This window comes from Herpailurus yagouaroundi, unplaced genomic scaffold (assembly GCF_014898765.1).
Source record: "Herpailurus yagouaroundi ecotype Mexico unplaced genomic scaffold, PumYag 196, whole genome shotgun sequence".
Lineage (NCBI taxonomy): Eukaryota > Metazoa > Chordata > Mammalia > Carnivora > Felidae > Herpailurus > Herpailurus yagouaroundi.
Window position 1 is genome coordinate 11,047,953 of NW_024412427.1, and position 21,225 is coordinate 11,069,177.

The window sequence follows — 21,225 nt, forward strand, 5'->3', positions numbered from 1 at the left end:
GCTTAAGATTCTCTCTCTCTCTCTCTCTCTCTCTCTCTCTCTCTCTCTCTCTCCCTCTCTCTCTCTCTCTCTCAATCTTTAAAAAAAAAAAAAAAGAAAAGAGAGAGTTGAAAGCTTAGCCGACTAAGCCATCCAGGTGCCCTCAAACATCCTTTAAATGCACAACTGAACCTTCAACAGTTTGGGTTTTTAACAGATGTTTGGGGAGATGAAGACTTGGGTTTACATGAAGTTTGGGATTCGAACTGAGACCCTTGAAGAGCTATACCCACAGTGATAGATTAGAAGAAAACAAACTTCTGACTACTAGCAAAGGAAACAAAAAGGATATATGTCCATCTTGACCTGCCATTTGGGTGTGGGAAAGAAATGATTTGAGAATCTGAAACCACACTCCTGTCCTCGATGAGTCTGGAGTTCAAATTTATATCACCTGAATGGCTGGTAAACTTCAAGGCTGAGAAATTCACACAAAAGGAGATGTACTCCCAAACCAACTCTCAGATGCCTAGGAGAAACAAATGCAAATCTTATCTGGATGTCCTCCACCCCAGTTTCAGGCTATACAGAATTCCTATGTATAAAGCCCTTCCAAACATTATTTAATAATCCACAAGGAAACAATTGATGAAATACACAAGGAAACAATCCACCATGAGCAAGATTCAGTAGACACAAGGAATCAGATTGCCAAAAACTTCAGATACTAGAATTATCAGATAGTGATTACCAAGTGCTGTTTAGAGACAGCTGCTTAGTGCTTTCTTTGGGAGTATGGAGAAAGAACCAACTCTCAGGTGGAACCAAAGTCTTCATAGAGATGGAAACTTGAAGAATGTGCCTTGAAAGATAAGTAGGACTTTGCCAAGTGGGGACAAGTGCTGTTGGATAGCCAGTGGGGTGTACACAGTAGAATGTACCAAGGAAATGACAATTCATAGTTTATTTTCTCAGGTGCAAATAGGGCACAAAAGTGGGGGATGAGTCAAGGGAGGTAGGTAGGGGGGGTAGATCATGGTGGCCCTTGTGAGCCATCCTAAAGGACTTCAATTCTTAAACTAAGTGCAAAGGAAAGCCAGTGAAGAGTTTTAAGTGAAGGGTTTTAGGTGAAGGGTTAATGATACTCATTTGTTCGTTTATTCATTCATTCATTCATTCATTCATTCATTCAACCAATGGGTATCAAACATAAAAAGTGGTTGTAGGATGGAGAATGGCAACAGGAGACCTGTTAGGAGAGTATAGTAGACATCTAGGGGAGGAATGCTAGTGGCTTAGACCAGGGCAGTGGCAGTGAAGATGGAGAGGAGTAGGTTGATTTGACTAATCTTTAGGCCAAAGCTTGAAGGTGGATTATGTACAAGGATGGCCATTGGGAGAGGTCAAGGCTAATTCTCAGGTTTTTAGTTGAACAACTGAAAGACTGGTGGTGCCATTCACAGAGATAAGGAATTAAGGAGGAAGAGTGAGTTGTTGAAAGGAAGATCATGAGCTCAGTTTTAGATATTTGGAATTTAGGGGTGTCTGGGTGACTCAGTCAGTTAAGCGTCCAACTTCGGCTCAGGTCATGATTTCACAGTTCATGGCTTTGAGAGCCTCATGTCAACTCTGTGCTGACAGCTCAGAGCCTGGAGCCTGCTTCAGATTCTGTGTCTCCCTCTCTCTCTTCCCCATCCCCCCTCAAAAATAAATAAACATTAAAAAATTTAGATATTTGGAATTTAAAGTGTCAATGTCTAGTTTGATACACATGTCTGAATATCAATAAGTGAAACCTGGGCTGGAAATAAAGATATGAGAATCACCAAAATATAAATGGTAATTAAAGCCAGGGAAGAAATCCAGAGGCTGATTTCCATCTCCTGTTGTATTGGTTAGGAACTTTTGGTAGCAGGTGGCTAAAGACCCAACTCAGACGGGATTAAACTAGAAAAGAAATTTGGTTGAAATGTTTAGCACTAATTGCCCTCAGGCAAGGTTTGATCCAGTGTCTCAAATAATGGAACTGAGATCCAGTCTTTTCTAATTTTTCCAAAACACTTCCTAGGAGTTGGCTTAATTCTTGACAGAGTCTCTTTGTGATCACATGCTAGTGTAGGGGAATGGCTCTGCCTTGTCACCTGGTGACCTTACACATATTCATTCATATAAGCCAGATGGGCAAAGGTTTGAAAAACTTAATCTGAGTCTTGGCAGACTGCCTCATGACCCTCCCAGAACACGAGAGGATGGGAGGCTTGTAAGACTCTGATGCCATGTTCTCCGGGACTCCCTATCTCCCCTGGGAAGCTGTAATGAGAGTTTTCTTACTTCTTCCCAGGTTCTGAGGAGCTAATGGGACTTTCTACCCCATCCTACTAAGAATGGAGCTACAGAATAGAAAACCTGTTAACTGCAGCCTAGAATTGGCTCCTTAGCAACAAGGTGCCTACAACTCACGTTGCAATTGCCCAGCCCTTTTTGTTTCAGTGTCATCCTTTTTGGTGTGGGGTACAAGGATCACAGGGAGCTGGCTTATTCTTGTTGTATATGTAAGTAATAAACTGCTTACATTGAACATGGCTCATTGTACCTTTACCAGTTGAATTAGGCTTTGGCCTTGGCCTTGCCTTATCTTGTCTTGTACATATCAATTGCCAGCTGCTTCTAGGTCTGGGTGCTTCCAAACTCAAACCCAGCAGAAAAGAAAAGACCCATTTCCCCAAATGGCTCGATCCAAAATTCCAGAACTGAGGTGTTTTGTTTTGTTTTGGTTTGGTTTTAGCTCTGTTGACCTGATTTGGGTCATATGCTTATTCCTGAACTAATCACTGTGGCTAGGGATTTGGAGTGTGTTGGTTAGTTTAAGCTATTTAGGCCCATTCCTGGAAATGGGTTGAGGTCAATCCCACTCAAATTACATAGCTGAGAATTCAGGGTCCTATTTGGAAAAGGGAAGGGAAAGGTGGAATGGATGCTAGGAAGCAACAAGCAAAGCCCACTGTACCTGTCTCTTTTTCCAAAGCAGGGAAGTCAGTGTGTATTGGGGGGAAGGGCATGAGGGGTCTGAATGCATAGTTTGTGGAGGGTATGGTTCCTGAGGGGAGGGGTTCAGAGACAGGAGGCTGAGCTACAGGAAGCCAGTCTTTTCAGGTTGTAGTTCTAGTTTATATCTTGGTCTTGTTTTCCTAACAGAATGGCTTTTGCAATGGTGAGCATTTGTGGGTAGGAGACAGGAAGAAAATTGAGAGGGCTGGAGGCATAGAGTCCCAGAAATCTGTCTTCAGGGCATTATGTAAGGTCAGGTTTCTGGTTCCTTTTGGGCCCTTACAACACTTGGGTGCAAGGGTTGAGGAGGGAGCTGGTGTGGGTCTCCTACTTGGTCTCACCAGACACCCAACCCAGGAAAAAGAGGGAGCTAGTATAGGAGACAGACGGTGAGAATCCTGGTTTCTGGAGAATCCTGGTTTCTCTGAGACTTAGTTTCCTAATCTGTACCATGAACTAGATCAGGTCTTTCCTACCTTATCAGTCTTAAGGATGCCTTCAATGATTTTTCCCTACATGCCATTGCCTTCCTTTCATCCTATTTATTGAGTTGTTACTGTTAATTTTTAAGTTTTTATATAGTTTGTTTTTTGATGAAAAAGCTACACATAGATCAAGCCAATGCTGTATCTTTAATTCTTCTTTTGTTTTTATAACAACCCTGTTTTCTTCCCCCCACTCTATTCTTATGTGTCTTTTGCTGATTTTCTTGAGTTCATTCTTTCTCATCCAGGTCATATCTTGCAAGTCTATGTGTGGGTTAATTTCTCTTTGCATAATCCAAGGAATTGTAAATTTTATCAAAGTCTGTTTGGCCATTGCTAAAGTGGGTTCAAAGTTGAAGACAAGGATAATTCCTCTAGTCTCACCTCTTGCTCATTTCACCCCACATTGGCCTCCCTCATTGCAAACTCAATCCCTTCCTCCCCATACACCCCATTGACCATTGCCAGTTCTTTATATCCATGGTTCCCTCTCAATCTTTAGGTATCAGCTTAAATATCACTTCCTCAAACAGGCTTCCATTGACTACCCAATCTAGTCAATAGTAGGTCCTCTGTCATTCATTGTCATTGCTCCTGGTCTGTTGCCCTCACAGATCTAATCATAAACTCTAATTATTTTGTCTGATTACTTCCATTTTGTATGACTCCCTGTTAGACTATAAACTCCAATATGACAGGGACTGTGTCTATCTTTCTCACCACCGTTATTAGTGGATATTTGCCTTTTTCTTCCCATTCAGTGTCCAATCACCCCTTGCCTTCACTCATATGATTTCACCCAGCTGCCTTCAGGGTGTGCTGTCCTAAGACAAATAGTAAATTCATCATCTGACTTCTCACAAATCCTTTTCTCTTGCTGTTTTCACACAGCCATGAGGCAGGCATGGGACCTAATCTCAGTCAATCTCATGTTCTTTCCAAGAACTTTGGATCTTGAAAGAAAAGTTACAAGGCCATGAAAAACTGGTTAATGTTCACTCATTCCACTGGCGGTGCCTAGTTGATGCGGCAGGTGCCTCCTGCTTCCCAGGCCCTGTATTGTTTATTTGGGCCCTGATTGTTCCAAGTCTGGTTTACTCAGTCTTCCCTTTAGCCCTGTGAACTCCCGCGCCACCTCTTAGTCAACTTCCTTTATGTTAAAGGTGGCCAGAATCAGTTTGCTGTTTGGAATACAAGAAATGTACTGGATAGATTGTATCTCTACAGACTAGCATAGGACTCAGCAAAGGTAGGTGTCCAATAAATGCTAAAGGAACAAATACCCAGGTGTATGGCCTAAAACTGGTTACTTAATATCTTAGAGCCTCAATTTCTTCCTCCTGGGCAACCCACATACCATCTGGGATCTCTGGTTTCTCAGGACAGAAATCATCTTGCTTGTTCCTTTATTATCTCCCTTCTTTCAGTTCTCTACCCTCCCTTCTCAGCTACAAAACAACTTAACCCAACTCAACCCAAATTCCTCTCATTTTCTCAGGAAGAGCAGCTTAACCGCAATGTCTGGACCTAACATTCAGATCCTGGTTATGCTGTTTACAAGTTGTGTGACCTTAAACAAATTATTAAACTTCTTTGTTCTTCAGTTTCCTCATACGCAGGTGGCGATAGGGGAATTATAGTAGTTGTAATAGTATATAATACATATGCTGATATATAAGAGTAATATATAATATATATCATATATATAATATACAATACATAGTAATATGTAATCTATATAATAAATAATAGTATATACTATATATACATATATATTATATACATATATACTGAGATAAAACATGTGAAGCACTTAAAATAATGCTTAACACATAGTAAGCACTCAATAATGATAGCTATTATTACTATTTTCATCTTTTTGTTGCATAAGAAACTGGATACCTACACCTTCAGGGTAATGTTCTTCAAAATATGGCACCTGAACCACCAATATCAGGATAAACTGGAGAGATTAAAAGTGCAGGTTCCTGGGTTCCTTCCCAGACCTAGTGAATCACAGTTTCTACGGCAGAGCTAGGAAATTTACATTTGAAAAATATACCTCCCAAATGATTGTTCATTTTTTATTTAAAAAAATTTTTTTTAAATGTTTATTTATTTTTGAGACAGAGAGAGACAGAGCATGAATGGGGGAGGGTCAGAGAGAGAGGGAGACACAGAATCTGAAGCAGGCTCCAGGCTCTGAGCTGTCAGCACAGAGCCCGACGCGGGGCTCGAACTCACCTACCGTGAGATCCTGACCTGAGCTAAAGTCGGCCACTTAACTGACTGAGCCACCCAGGTGCCCCTAAAATTCACCCATTTAAAGTATATAGCTCGGTGGTTTTGGTATATTCACAGAGTTGTACAACCATCACCACAATCTGATTTTAGAACATTTTTATCATTCCCAAAAGAAATCCTGTACTCATTAGCAGTCATTTCCTATTCTCTACCCCGCCAACCACCTTGGCTTTAGACAACCACTAATCTGCGTTCAATCTCTATAGATTTGCCTATTCTGGACATTTCACATAAATGGAATTATATACAATATGTGGTCTTTTGTGTTTGGCTTATTTTACTTAGCATGTTGTCAAGGTTCATCTATGTTCATCTATGTAGCATGTATCAGTACCTTTTTTTTTTTTTTTTTACTCAATGATAGTCCATTGGATAGATATACCACATTTTGTTCATCCATTCATAACAAACAAAATGGATATTTTCCTTGTTTCCACTTTTTGGGTATTATGAATAATAACTATGAACAAGCTGTGAACATTCATGTACAATTTTTGTATGGATATCTGTTTCATTTCTCTTGGATATTAGCTAGGAGTTTAATTTTTAGTTCATATGGCAATTCTATGTTTAACATTTTGATGAACTGCCAAACTGTTTTCCAAAGTGGGGGCAGCATTTTATATTCCCACCACCAATACATGAGGGTTCCAATTTCTCCACTTCCTTGCCAATACTTGTTATTATCTGCCTTTTATTGTAGCCACCTTCATAGGTGAGAGGTAATATCTCATTGCGGCTTTGACTTGTATTTCCCTAGTAACTAATGATGTTCAGCATCTTTTCACATGCTTATTGGCCATTTGTGTCTCTTTTGGAGATATGTCTAGTCCAATCCGTTGCCCCCCCCCTTTTTTTTTTTTTTACAGATTTTAAGTAATCTCTACACCCAACCTGGGGCTCAAATTTACAATTCCAAGATCAAGAGTCACATGCTCCACCAACTGAGCCAGCCGGGCACCCCATCCTTGCCCATTTTTAATTGGGTTATTTATTTTCCATTATTGAGTTATAAGAGTTCTTCATATATTCTGAATAAAAGTCCCTAATAAGATATATGATTTGCAGATATTTTCTTCCATTCTGTGAGTTGTCTTTTTATTTCTTGATAGTTCCCTTTGAGGCACAAGTTTTTAATTTTGTGAAATTCAATTTATTTATTTCTTCTTTTGTTGCCTGTGCTTTTGGTATCTAAAAAAACTATTGCCTAACTCAAGGTCATGAAGGTGTACTCCTATGTTTTCTTCTAGGTGTCTTACAGTTCTAGTTCTAATATTTAGGTCTATGATCCATGCAAACTCATGTTTAAGAACCACTAGTTTGGGTCTACCTAAAATGTTTTTCCTAAAGACAATCCTCACCCTAAGAAGAACTTTTAAGTCATCTGTAGGATGATGTAAACAAAAATAAAACAGCTAATATATACCAAGCAAATGGTATGGACTAACCATTTTACATTACATAATCTTGTTCAATCTTCACCAAGAGGTTTGTGTTATAATCACCTCCACTTTTCATGATGTAATACACTTCACTCTAAGATGATGTAATACATATATCTCCTCCTTTTATGTCAAAGAGGATACCAACACTTGTATCTTCAGGAAGGGAGGTTATACAGACTAAATAAGGTCATTTGTGTTAAAAGTATGGCACAGTGTTTGGCAGAACAGGGCTCAAAGGATGAGAATGCCTCTTTCTATTCCTTTCTAATTGCCTCTCCCACTGAAGACCTACCCCTCCCATTGGTCAAGAAAGGTATCAGCTCCAGGGCTGATTTTTGTATTCTCCTAGCATCCTGCTCCATTTTTTCCCTTTACTCATTATGATTTGTGATTTTACTTTTGTGTTACTCTTAAGATTATCACATCTCTTCAGCTACTCTCCAACTTCCAAAAAGGCATAAGGTGCAATTTTGCCACTGGAATATTCCCCAATACCCTGTATAGAGCCTGGGGATATAGTAATCTTTTAAAAATATATAGCTGACTGGGGCACCTGGGTGGCTCAGTCGGTTAAGAGACCAACTCTTGATTTCAGCTCAGACCACGATCTCATGGTTTGTGAGTTGGAGCCCTGCATTGGGCTCCATGCTGTCAGTGTGGAGCCTGCTCTCTTTCTCTCTCAGCCCCTCCCCTGCTCAATCTCTCTCTCTCTCTCAAAATACAGAAAGAAAGAAATTAAAAATATATATACACCTGACTACATCACTTTTTGGTCTAAAATCCTCCAATGGCACATGGATTACCCTTTGAATAAATTCCCAAATTCCCAACTACGGCAAACAAGTCCCTACCTAATTGCCACGATCTGCCTCTCCCCCATACCTTCTATTACTCTCTCCACTTGGAACACACTTGTTTTCTCTCTCAAACACATTTACTGTTTCCTGATTCAGAATCTGTTTCCTCCACTTGTCAGCTCTGATTAGTTTCTCATCCTTTATGTGTCAGCTCAAATGTCACCTCTTCCCAGAGACTTCCCTGACTGCCCTGTCCAGTGCTACCACCACACTTCCACCAAGTTATTCTTTTTTTCCCCCACCAAGTTATTCTTGATCATACCAGCTGTTTCATCTTATCTACAGACCTAAAATTTTCTTATGTATTTATTTAATATTAATTATTGTAGCTAACATTTAAGCACTCAAATAAGCACTTTTGATACATTAATTAATGAAGTAGTGTGCTACTTAATGCTTATCAATGGGTTCTCCAAAGTCCAAAACTCTGATTTGTAGTGCCTGATTTCTGTGTGTAAACACGTTCATTGGGAGGGATTTCAAGATACTAACCTGACAACACCAGTATAGGAATTGATGGGCAGTGGCATGCCATTATACAATATTTGCCATAGTGATACAGTAGTGATAAATAACCTCAAAAACAAGAACACCATATGATCCTCTCAATAGATGCAGAGAAAGCATTTGGCAAAATACAGTATCCTTTCTTGATAAAAACCCTCAAGAAAGTAGGGATAGAAGGAACATACCTCAAGATCATAAAAGCCATATATGAATGACCCAATGCTAATATCATCCTCAATAGGCAAAAACTGAGAGCTTTCCCCCTAAGGTCAGGAACAAGACAGGGATGTCCATTCTCGCCACTGTTATTCAACATAGTATTGGAAACATTAGCCTCTGAAATCAGACAGCACAAAGAAATAAAAGACATCCAAATCATCCAGGAGGAGGTCAAACTTTCACTCTTCGCAGATGACATGATACTCTATATGGAAAACTCTAAAGATTCCACCAAAAAACTAGAACTGATTCATGAATTCAGCAAAGTTGCAGGATATAAAAATCAATGCACAGAAATCAGTTGCATTCCTATACACCAACAATGAAGTAACAGAAAGAGAAATCAAGGAATCGATCCCATTTACAATTGCACCAAAAACCCATAAAATATCTAGGAATAAATCTAACCAAAGAAGTGATAAATCTATACACTGAAAACTACAGAAAGCTTATGAAAGAAATTGAAGAAGACACAAAAAAATGGGAAAAGATTCCATGCTCCTGGATAGGAAGAACAAATATTGTTAAAATGTTGATACTACCCAAAGCAATGTACATATTCAATGCAATCCCTGTCAAAATAACACCAGCATTCTTCACAGAGCTAGAACAAATAATCCCAAAATTTGTATGGAACCAGAAAAGACTCCAAATAGCCAAAGCAATCTTGAAAAAGAAAACCAAAGCAGGAGGCACCACAATCCCGGACTTCAAGCTATACTACAAAGCTGTAATCATCAAGACAGTATGGTACTGGAACAAGGACAGACACTCAGATCAGTGGAACAGAATAGAGAACCCAGAAATGGACCCACAAACGTATGGCCAACTAATCTCTAACAAAGCAGGAAAGAATATCCAATGGAATAAAGACAGTCTCTTCAGCAAGTGGTGCTGGGAAAATTGGACAGCGACATGCAGAAGAATGAACCTGGACTACTTTCTTACACCATACACAAAAATAAACTCAAAATGGATGAAAGACCTAAACGTAAGACAAGAAACCGTCAAAATCCTCGAAGAGAAAGCAGGCAACAACCTCTTTGACCTTGGCCACAGCAACTTCTTACTCAACGTGTCTCTGGAGTCAAGGGAAACAAAAGCAAAAATGAACTACTGGGACCTCATCAAAATAAAATCTTCTGCACAGCTCAGGAAACAATCAGCAAAACTAAAAGGCAACTGACAGAATGGGAGAAGATATTTGCAAATGACATATCAGATAAAAGGTTAGTATCCAAAACTTAGAAAGAACTTATCAAATTCAACACCCAAAAAACAAATTATCCAGTGAAGAAATGGGCAAAAGACATGAATAGACACTTCTCCAAAGAAGACATCCAAATGGCCAACCGACACATGGAAAAATGTTCAACATCACTCATCATCAGGGAAATACAAATCAAAACCACCATGAGATACCACCTCACACCTGTTAGAATGGCTAACATTAACAACTCAGGCAACAACAGATGTTGGCGAGGATGCGGAGAAAGAGGATCTCTTTTGCATTGTTGGTGGGAATGCAAGCTGGTGCAGCCACTCTGGAAAATAGTATGGAGGTTCCTCAAAAGACTAAAAATAGAACTCCCTTACGACCCAGCAATTGCACTACTAGGCATTTACCCACGGGATACAGGTGTGCTGTTTCGAAAGGACACATGCACCCCGATGTTTATAGCAGCAAGATCAACAATAGCCAAAGTATGGAAAGAGCCCAAATGTCCATCGATGGATGAATGGATAAAGAAGATATGGTATGTATATACAATAGAGTATTACTCAGCAATCAAACAGAATGAAATCTTGCCATTTGCAACTACATAGATGGAACTGGAGGGTATCATGCTAGGTGAAATTAGAGAAAGACAAATATCATATGACTTCATTCATATGATAACTTTAAGAGACAAAACAGATGAACATAAGGGAAGGGAAACAAAAATAATATAAAAACAGCGATGGGCTAAATGGGTAAGGAGCACTAAGGAATCTACCCCTGAAATTATTGTTGCACTATATGCTAACTAATTTGGATGTAAATTAAAAAAAAAAAAATTAAATTAAAAAAAAGAGCACAGATAAAAGTGTAGTAAAAAAGTAAGTAATAAGTTTTGAGTATTTATTACCTTGTTTTAATATAACTTATTTAATTGTAAGTTTATATAATTTAATTTTTGATAATGGCTGTGTTTTAAAAGCGACCAGCAAAATTTCTAAACATTCCTCAATCCTTTCTGGCTAGCTCATAAGGACCGGCTAACATGCAGCGTTATTTTCCACATGAGGTACCTGAGGCACAGAAAGATTAAGCAACTTGTTCAAGGCTGCAGAGCAAACAGAGCACTCCAAAACGTGTCCTCAGAACACAATATAGTGCCTGGCGTATAGTTGGGGTTCAATAAACAATTGCAGAATACATAAATGAGTACATATTTAATATTATTTTTAAAACATAAAAGGGAAATATCCTAACATTTAAAACTTACACAAAAGAGTGAAATTAACAACTACTCAAAACTTGCTCATTATTCTAGTAAGATACGCCTTCACTTGCTTACTTAGCAGCGCCGAGCGCTTTTACGAAACACCTGCTCTCTTAAGAGACGTCGCCCAACCCTTTACTACAAGCTTGAGAAGCCCCGCTCTACGTCGCCCCGCCCCGTCTCACCGCAAAGCTTCCTGGGAGTGGTAGTCCCCAGTATGGGTGCTCCGGTGGCAGCAGCAAGGCGCGCCTGGCCGCGGAACTACAGAGGGTGGCGCACAGGTCGCGAGGCTTTTCCGCCTCACGTTTCCCTCCCCGCCTGCGCGCCCACCCCAGCTATCATGGCGGCTCCCTTGGCTCTGGTGCTGGTAGTGGCCGTGACCGTGCGGGCGGCCTTGTTCCGCTCCAGTCTGGCCGAATTCATTTCCGAACGGGTGGAGGTGGTGTCCCCACTGAGTTCTTGGAAGAGAGGTGAGGCCACTGGCTGGAGTAGGTGGCTAGGCCCCGCCTGTGCTCTCCTGGCCTCAGTGAATGGGAGGCGGGGGCAGTGGCCTCAAGCACAAGATTCTGAGGGAATTGACCCGCTCTGGCGCCCTCGGGGAGGGTGGGAGGGCGGAGCCTGAGGGCGGGGCTGCCGAGGGGAGGGGGCGTAGGACTGTGGTGCCAGGTTTGGGCCCTAGGGGCCTACTCACCTGAGGCGTGGGGAGCTGAGGGGGTGTGTCCCCCTCGGGTCCTGAGCAGAGGGGCGTGGCCTGAGAAAGGATAGATATAAGAAAAGGGCGTGCTGGGTGGATTGGGATTTGCAGAGGTGATTCGGTTTTGGTGAGGGATTGTAGGTGGTGCTCCCTGGGGTATGGGATAGTGTGTGAGGGGTTCCCTGAGTGAGGGGACCTATCTTGCCTAAACCAGTAGAGTGTGTGAGTGTGCTTAGACGCGTGTTCTCGGTCTGGGACTTGTACTACAGCATTTCCTACTGTTTCTTAAATTCTTCATCCGCTATTTTATACCAGTGCCTACAGTGAGACAGAATTTGTGCTGAAGGATCCACAGGCTAGTGGGAGAGACAGATAGTTATAATCCTTTTTGGAAAATGTTCTTCCCGTGTACATCCAGTTCCTTTCTTGGAGTTTCAACCCTGAAGGAAGTGTCCTCTCTTTTTCCAGTTTCCTAAGGATGTGGGCTGCGAGCTAACTGTTGAGGGATGTAGAATTTGGAAAGGGAGATTAGAGAAAGAATTCCTGGTAGCGGAAGGTAAACAGGACCAAGAAAATGTTGAAGGGTGCAAAATGTACAAAGTGAAGGAGAAATGGGGTAGGGGTTAGGTTAGGGCCAGAATTTAAGACTTATAAAAAAACTTTCTTTACTTAAGTACAGTGTACATCAACGCACATACAATAAGTGTTGAACTCAGTGAATTTTTATAAACTGTATACACATGTAGCCAGCACCCAGATCAAAAAACAAAACATTACAGGAGTAACAGCACCCCAGAAGTTCTCTTTGTGTCCCTGAACTTTAAATGCTAGAGTTTTGATGTTATCCCATAGACATTCTGGAATGGGGAATGGCATAATGAATGGTTGTTTTATGAATAATTCAAGCTTAGGTTTCTAAAAATACTATATATGAAAGGCTATGGTAAGCCTCTGATCCCCAAGTTATTCTGTGTGTTAGATGGTGTTATTTCCCCCATTTTACAGATGAGGAAACCAAAATTTAGAGAAGTTAAGTAATATGCCCAGGTTTCCCAGTTGACAAATGGTGATAAAGGTAGTAGTAATTCTTATGTGTGATGGTGAGAGCTTACGCTTGATAATCCTTGCATATAATATTTGCATATAGTTATTTGTTGAACCAACTGAATTGTTTGGGTTGAAGCCACTTGGTTCCTGCTTTCTTCTGGCTACCAAAAGCCCCACGGCAGTATTAGGCCCTCCTTCCTCTGTTCTCTTAGCACTTTATACATAACTTCTATTAAGAGTATGTCTCACTTTTTATTATAATTATTTGTTTATATCTGGTTTCTCCATTGTACTATGAGTTCCTTGCACGCCAAAACTGTTTTACTCATTACTGAATCCTTTGTGCCTTGCATAGAGTAATTAGTTGTATTGTTACTATTAAATAAATGTTGAAGAAAAGAAAACATAAGATCTGGTTACATATAGGAAGGGCAGGGTGAAGGATCCTAAGATGAGGCAATATAATATGGTGATTAAGAGCACAGGGTCTGGGATCTTTAAAAGGGTTTGAGTCTTCTTTGCTTCTCTACATATATCTGTATGATCTCCAACATAATTTTTCTCATCTGTAAAATAGGAAGTTATAATATGTACCCCATTAAATGAGATAATCCATGTTTAAGCTCTTAGCACAATAATGAAAGCCAAAACAGCTAATTCTAGGATTTTGAATCTAAATAATCAGGAGAACAATTGTGATATTGGCTAAAATAGGTGAGTTAGAAAGGATAGCAGTAAGTGTTTGATGTATGTATAGGGTGATAGTATGATATTCAGAGGTTTAGGTCTGGAGCTTGGGGCCAGTGTCAGAGCTAGAGAGAGATTTGCTAATCACCTATCCGGATCTGATGGGGTCAGAATAATTATTTGTCCTGTTTTTAAAAAAAAAAATTTTTTTTAACGTTTATTTATTTTTTTGGGACAGAGAGAGACAGAGCATGAACGGGGGAGGGGCAGAGAGAGAGGGAGACACAGAATCAGAAACAGGCTCCAGGCTCTGAGCCATCAGCCCAGAGCCCGACGCGGGGCTTGAACTCACGGACCGCGAGATCGTGACCTGGCTGAAGTCAGACGCTTAACCGACTGCGCCACCCAGGCGCCCCTATTTGTCCTGTTTTAAGCGGGGTTGGTACATCTGTATCACTTGTCTTCAGAGTATACTTTAAGACGGGATATTTTAAAAAGCAAGTGATTGTATTTAACCCTAAAAGGCAGGCATTTAAAAATACTGAAGTAGGAGCCCCTCTGGTTTCACATGGCATTCATTCATTCCACATGAGTTTTTTGAGTGACCAGTTGTTTGGGTGAAGGACTGTGAATCCAAATAGATTTTGGTTGACTGTAACCATAGAGTGATTTTTAATGGGAATAAATGAGAATGGGAATAAACTTGGAGGAGATGATTCTTGTCTTCAAATATCTGAAGGGTTTTAACTTGGCATGTTGTCAATTCTTTCATGTGCAGATGACAGAATCCCAACTCAAACTGCGCAAATTATAATAAAAAGTGAACTTATTGGCCTACATAACAGAACAATTCAGGCAGGGTAGATGGTGACTTCAAATCTAGCTAGATCCAGAGACTCAATGATTTCTTCATGACTAATTCTTTCTCTATCTTGGCATTGACTGCATTCAGGAGGGCTCTTCTTGGGTATTGGCAAGATTGGCCCCAATAGTCTCTGACTTTTATATCCTCACAGTGTCAGGTCCAGTGGAAGGAGAGTGACTGTTCTTTAACAAACATAACGAAAGCCTTGGAATTGATTCACACTGAACTTATTTGGGTTATATGCCAATTCTTAAGCCAATTACTGTGGTCAGCGTAAGTCATGTATCCATATACATATTATATGTATCCTACTGGCTGGCTCAGTTGGTGGAGCGTGTGACTCTGGATCTTGGGATTGTGGGTTTGTGCTCCATGTTGGGTGTAGAGATTACTTAATAAAACCTTAAAAATAATATCTATCTATCTACATCTTTGGAGAGGGGACAACCTTCCAAACTATGGAAGAGGGGGCACCTTATAGGAAGACCAGAGTGCTATTACCAGAAGAGAGGGAAATTGATGCTGGGTAGGTGAAAATAACGGATACCCATTATAATAGGAAAGACATTTTTTCTATGTCATTCATTTCTACAGACCCATCAGTTTATTTGGTAGTTCAACTAAAATTTATATAAATATTTTACTTGACAAAAATGCAAGCATGTGCTTCTCAGACAGTAACTAACACTAATATAATGCTTTTTATATGAAAGGCACTGTTCTAAGCATTTTAGATATGTCTAAGAACTAATTTAATCACCACAATGGCCCTAAGATGTAAATAGTTTTATGTGTAAATACCCCATTTTATAGATGAGAAAATGGAAGCACAGAGAGATTAAGTCACATACATAATGTTTTACGTGAATAGCTGGGAGTCTTTAGGCGTTGCTGTTCCACCAGAGTGCACTCTATACCATCTTGCATAGAAATCTGTCAGAAATAATTTTGGAACTTTTTTTTTAAATCATATATTTTTTAATCATATATTTTAATCAAATATATCATATATATTTTTTAATCATATATATTCCTCAGCCTTTGCTCTAATGATTAGGAATCAATATGGGCTTAGCTTCTTGAGTTTAGGGTAGAGCCCAAGCTATAAGTGCTTATTTAGAAACCCACCTCCAATGCAGCTATGAGGGTCACGGTCAGGAAGAACACTTCTGATAGCACTACTTTAAAAAAACCAGAACTTTTATTGTTAAACAAAATGGAGAATTAATAAACCACACACAACAATGTATTGCACAGTGAATTATTGTAAGCAAAACACATTTGTAGGCATCATCCAAATCAAGAATCAGAACTTTGTCACTTATTCCAGAAGCCCTTATGTATTCCCCATTTTAGGCACAGCCCCTCAGCGCCTTCATTAAATAACCATTATCCTGACTTTTATAGTCATGACATCTTTTTTTTTTTAATTTACTTATTTTGAGAGAGACAGAGACAGTGCAAGTTGGGGAGGTACAGAGAGAGAGGGAGACAGAGAATCCCAAGCAGGCTCTGTACTGTCTGCTTGGAGCCTGACGTGGGGCTTGAACTTATGAAACTGTGAGATCATAACCTGAGCTGAAACCAAGAGTCAGATGTTTGACTGAGCCACCCAGGTGCCCCCATGACATCTTTTTTTTTTTTTTTTTAAGTTTGTTTGTTTGTTTGTTTGTTTGTTTGTTTGTTTAGAGAGAGAGAGAGAACAAACCGGGGAGGGGTAGAGAGAAGGAGAGTGTGAGAATCCCAAGCAGGCTCCACACTGTCAGCACAGCCCCCAATATGTGACTTGAACTCATGAACCATGAGATCATGACCTGAGCTGAAATCAGGAGTTGGATGCTTAACCATCTGAGCCATCCAGGCATCCCTATACTTATGACATTTTTACATCCTCTTTGTTTTATTGCTCTGATGAGTGTCCCTAGTTGCTATAGCTTAGTGTTGCCCTTAAACGTTTTTATATGTGGTTTAAGTCTCCCCTAATCTTTAAGGTCCCCATCCATCCCATCCTTTTCTTATCTGTTGAAGAACCCAGACCATTTGACCTCTAGTGTTTCCCATAGTTTGGACTTTACTGACTGTATATTCATGGTTCAGTTTAACATATTCGCGTGTTCATTGTGTTTCCTGCAAATTGGCAGTGGGATCCAGAGACTGGATACCACTACTTTTTTTGTTTTTTAGCTTTTTACTTGAAATAATTTTATATTTATAAAACATTTGCAAAGATAGTACAGAGATATCATGTATACCCTTCATCCAGCTTCCCTTCATGTTTACATCCTGCATAATTAGAGTACATTGGTCAGAACTAAGACAATACTAAGACAATAGTGTCCATATAATACCATTAAACAAATTGTAGTTGCTCAGAGTTTACCATTTTCCCACTATTCTTTTCCTGTTCCCGCATCTGATTTAGGATCATATATTGCATTTAGTGGTGGGCCCTCATTCTTTTTCTATTGGTGAGAGTTCCTCAGCTTTGCGTTGTCTTTTATGACTGTGACACTTTTGAAACATACTGGTCAAGTATTGTACAAACAATGTCTCCCAATTTGGGTTTGTCTAATGTTTCTCATAGTAAGATTGAGATCGTGGATTTTGGGGAAAAGTCCCACTGAAATGATGTGATCTTCTCAATGTATTGGATCGAGGTACATCATATTGAAATGGCTTATTACTGATGATGTTAACCTTAATCCCTTGGTTATGATAGTATCTGTCTGGTTTCTCCACTGTAAAGTTACTATTTTCCCTTTTTAATTTATAAACATTTGGGGGGATATATGTAGGGGCTCTGTATATATCTTGTTTCTCTCTAAAGTTTTTACTCACTACTTTTTGCACTTATGGGTTGATGATCTTGCCTGCAGCAGTCATTACTATGGTGTTCTAATGATGACTTTTCTATTGCCCTCATTCCTTCTTCATTATGATTTGGAATCTTCTGTAAGGAAGAGTTGTCCCTTCTTCCTTATTTATTTAACATCTGTATGGACTTATAGTTATTTATTTTATTCTCTGGGTTATAATCCATATTATCTTTATTTTGATGCTCAAAATCTTTGGCCATTGCGACCTCTTTCAGGTTGACTCCTTTGTCCTTGGACATACTTTCCTCACTATTTTGTTTGTTTGTTTGTTTTGTTTTGTTCTGGTGTTTTTAATACTTCATTACTTTCTGGAACCACAAGATGCTTTAGTCTTACCTTATTTTTCTCTTGGTCTAGCCCTGGAATTGACCACTTCTCCAAGGAATCCTGGTTTTTTTAATTGAAAAAAGTTATTTAGAAAGCAAGTTCTGGATGCTAGGTGTGTTCATTGCTATGGGAATGACACTGTCTCTTGGGCCTTCTGCGCTAGAAATACAGATACTACTTATTTTGAACAAGCTTAATGCATGCCCTTCTTGATATGGGAAGCTCAAAGACCATGTTTGCCTTTTTTTTTTTTTTAATGATTATTTTTGAGAGAGAGAAAGCGCGAGTGAGTGAGCGTGAGTGGGGGAGGGGCATAGAGAGAGAGGGAGACACAGAATGTGATACAGACTAAAGGCACTGAGCTGTCAGCACAGAGCCTGACACAAGGCTCAAACTCATGAACCCCGAGATCATGACCTGAGCTGAAGTCAGAAGCTTAACCGACAGGCGCCCCAGACAATGTTTGTCTTATGCTACATAATATGTTTTTATTATCACCCATAAGAAAAATATGTAAAGGTAACTAAATAAGAATTTTTACTTGATGGGATTTATCAGTTAAGAGTTGACACACTTGGGGTACCTGGGTGGCTTATTTGGTTAAGCGTCCTACTTCAGCTCAGGTCATGATCTCGCAGTTTGTGAGTTCAAGCCCAACGTTGGGGTCTGTGCTGACAGCTCAGAGCCTGGAGTCTGCTTCAGATTCTGTTTCTCCCTCTCTCTCTGCTCTTCCCCCGCTCATGCTCTGTCTCTCTCTCCTTCAAAAATAAATACACATTAAAAAAAAAAAAAGAGTTGAGACACTTTATTGGGGTGCCTGGCTGGCTCAGTTGGTAGAGTATGTCTCTTGATCTTGGGGTTGTAAGTTCAAGTCTCACGTTGGGTATAGACATTACTTAAAAATAAAATCTTAAAAAAAAAAAGAGTTGGGGCGCCTGGGTGGCGCAGTCGGTTAAGCGTCCGACTTCAGCCAGGTCACGATCTCGCGGTCCGTGAGTTCGAGCCCCGCGTCGGGCTCTGGGCTGATGGCTCGGAGCCTGGAGCCTGTTTCCGATTCTGTGTCTCCCTCTCTCTCTGCCCCTCCCCCATTCATGCTCTGTCTCTCTCTGTCCCAAAAATAAATAAAAACGTTGAAAAAAAATTAAAAAAAAAAAAAAGAGTTGAGACCCTATAAAAAAACCCTCGTATTTTAGAATAGTCAGCAATAATTAATTAGTTTTTATGGTCAACTATTCTGAAGCATTAGTTGTTGGATAATAATCCCATGAAGCTGAAATTTTATTCAATTTATCTGGTGTACTTTTTACAGGTGTTATTTTGGGGGGTACTCTAGGAAAAAGAATGGCTTAAAGCTATGAGTTCTTTGTATTGTTGTTGTTTTGAGTATTTTGTTTTTCTCCCCAAACAGACATTTTATGAAACCTATGTTAAAATGTTCCCAGCAAAATATTATTGGAACATAGTTATATATGTTAGAATTTGGGGCCCTGGTTTTTCTTTTATACATGGAGTAAATTCACCATCACATTCTAGAGGATTTTGTTACTCTGTAATTCAGATGTTCCCAAATGTACTGCAGACCATGCCAAAGTTTTCAATCATGTGCACCAAAGTAAGGACATTATAAGTTTATCATAAAATCAATGTATTCAAGTAAAAATATTTTGAGTTGATGCTCTTCCTACACTTTTTAATGTTATAGATGGTGGGAGTAAATGATTGTTTGTTTTTTAATGTTTCCATGAGGTTAACTCTTTCCTTAGATCAATTATTTATTAAGTAATATGAGTTCATATTTAATCATCATGATAGCAGTGCCACATTCTAAGCACTTGCCAGAAAACACATTAACAAATTTTGAGGTGTACAATATCCTAGCAAAAGCATATCTGAGAGAAATTACATTTTAGACAATTGCCTAAAAAGTATGCAATCTCCTTCTGGATTAAACCAGTGGAGAGTGATGTCTATGGACAGCATCTTACTGGTCCTCTGTTGAATTGCTTTTACTGCTCTGTGGTAGGATGCCATTGACTTAGGTGGGGAGTTGCCCTGTGAAGTGGCCTGATGAATCATCTCCTGGGGTCTCCAGTAAAGCTGTTAGTGAAGGGTTGAATAGTTGTATTACACAGCAACCTCTTTATGTGGCTCCATGGGACAAATTTCTTCCTGGTCCTAGTATAAGGACCAGTTATAGCTGTCTTGAGCAATAGCTTTTTTTATTTTAACAGCCAGTATGAACTCTGTAACTGATTAAGTTTCCTTCTAGGGTGGGTCCATTTAAGGCCCACTCATTATAAATATATATTTTTGGAATAGGCTTTGTAACTTTGATTTTGTTTTGTTTATCTTTGAATAGGTAATTCCATCACAGGATTCAAAAACCAGTGGTGCAAAAGGCTATATGATTAAAAGGCACCTTTCCATACCACTTTCCTATAACCACCCACTTGTGTTCCCTGGAGGGACCAAATTCTTACGTATATCAGTTTCTTACATGTACTTCTGAGATTTTAGGCATATATAAGCTCATACCTTTTATAGTTTTTTGTGTGTCCGTTTATGTTTTTTCTTATCCTTCACTCATTTTTTTAAAATTAAATTTCCTGTTTCTTTCTAATAATTATGAAATAGTGCTCATTGCTAAAGATTCAGAAAATGAAGAAAAGGTAAAAGAAACTGAACATCTTCTGTAATCTTATCAGCAGAGATGGTTGCTGTATTTTAAATTTTTATTTATTTTGTTTAATGCCTAAGGTTTATGTTTAATTTGAGGCATTTCTCATTGAATACATATTCATTTTCTCTCAATTAAATGGATCAAGGCTTATAAATATTTAAAATAAATATTTAAAATAAGTATTTAAAATAAAATTTGATCATACTGACATACTGTGTTATGACCTGCTTTTCATTTTTTTTTTTTAATTTTTTTTTAACGTTTATTTTTTTATTTTTGAGACAGAGAGAGACAGAGCATGAACGGGGGAGGGGCAGAGAGAGAGGGAGACACAGAATTGGAAGCAGGCTCCAGGCTCTGAGCCATCAGCCCAGAGCCCGACGCGGGGCTCGAACTCACGCACCGTGAGATCGTGACCTGAGCTGAAGTCGGACGCTTAACCTACTGAGCCACCCAGGCGCCCCAACCTGCTTTTCATTTAAGACTATTTCATGGCCATCTTTCTTTTAGTAAATGCATATCCGTAATGTGCTTTTTTATTTTAACTCTTAATTTTGAAATAATTTTAGATTTCAAAAAGTTGCAAAAATGGTACAGAATTCCTGTTTACCCGGTACTCAACTTCTTCTAATGTTAACATCCTTCATAACCATAGTACACTGACCTAGCCCAGAAAATTATTATTCACACAATACTAATAACTAATCTGTTACTAGAAT

General features: G+C 39.4%; 1 protein-coding gene across 2 annotated transcripts in view; it reads left to right on the top strand.

Annotated features, from left to right (window-relative positions):
* Positions 1-11,641: 11,641 nt before the first annotated feature.
* The window catches only part of PIGU (phosphatidylinositol glycan anchor biosynthesis class U), an 83,425-nt gene continuing 73,841 nt past the window's right edge, over positions 11,642-21,225 (top strand). The window contains exon 1 of one of the 2 annotated variants that reach the window (XM_040447275.1): positions 11,642-11,800. In XM_040447275.1, the coding sequence (XP_040303209.1) occupies positions 11,671-11,800 (130 nt within the window). In that variant the 5' untranslated portion in view covers positions 11,642-11,670. The remainder of the gene's footprint in view (positions 11,801-21,225) is intronic. The other variant, XM_040447276.1, reaches the window with a different exon arrangement.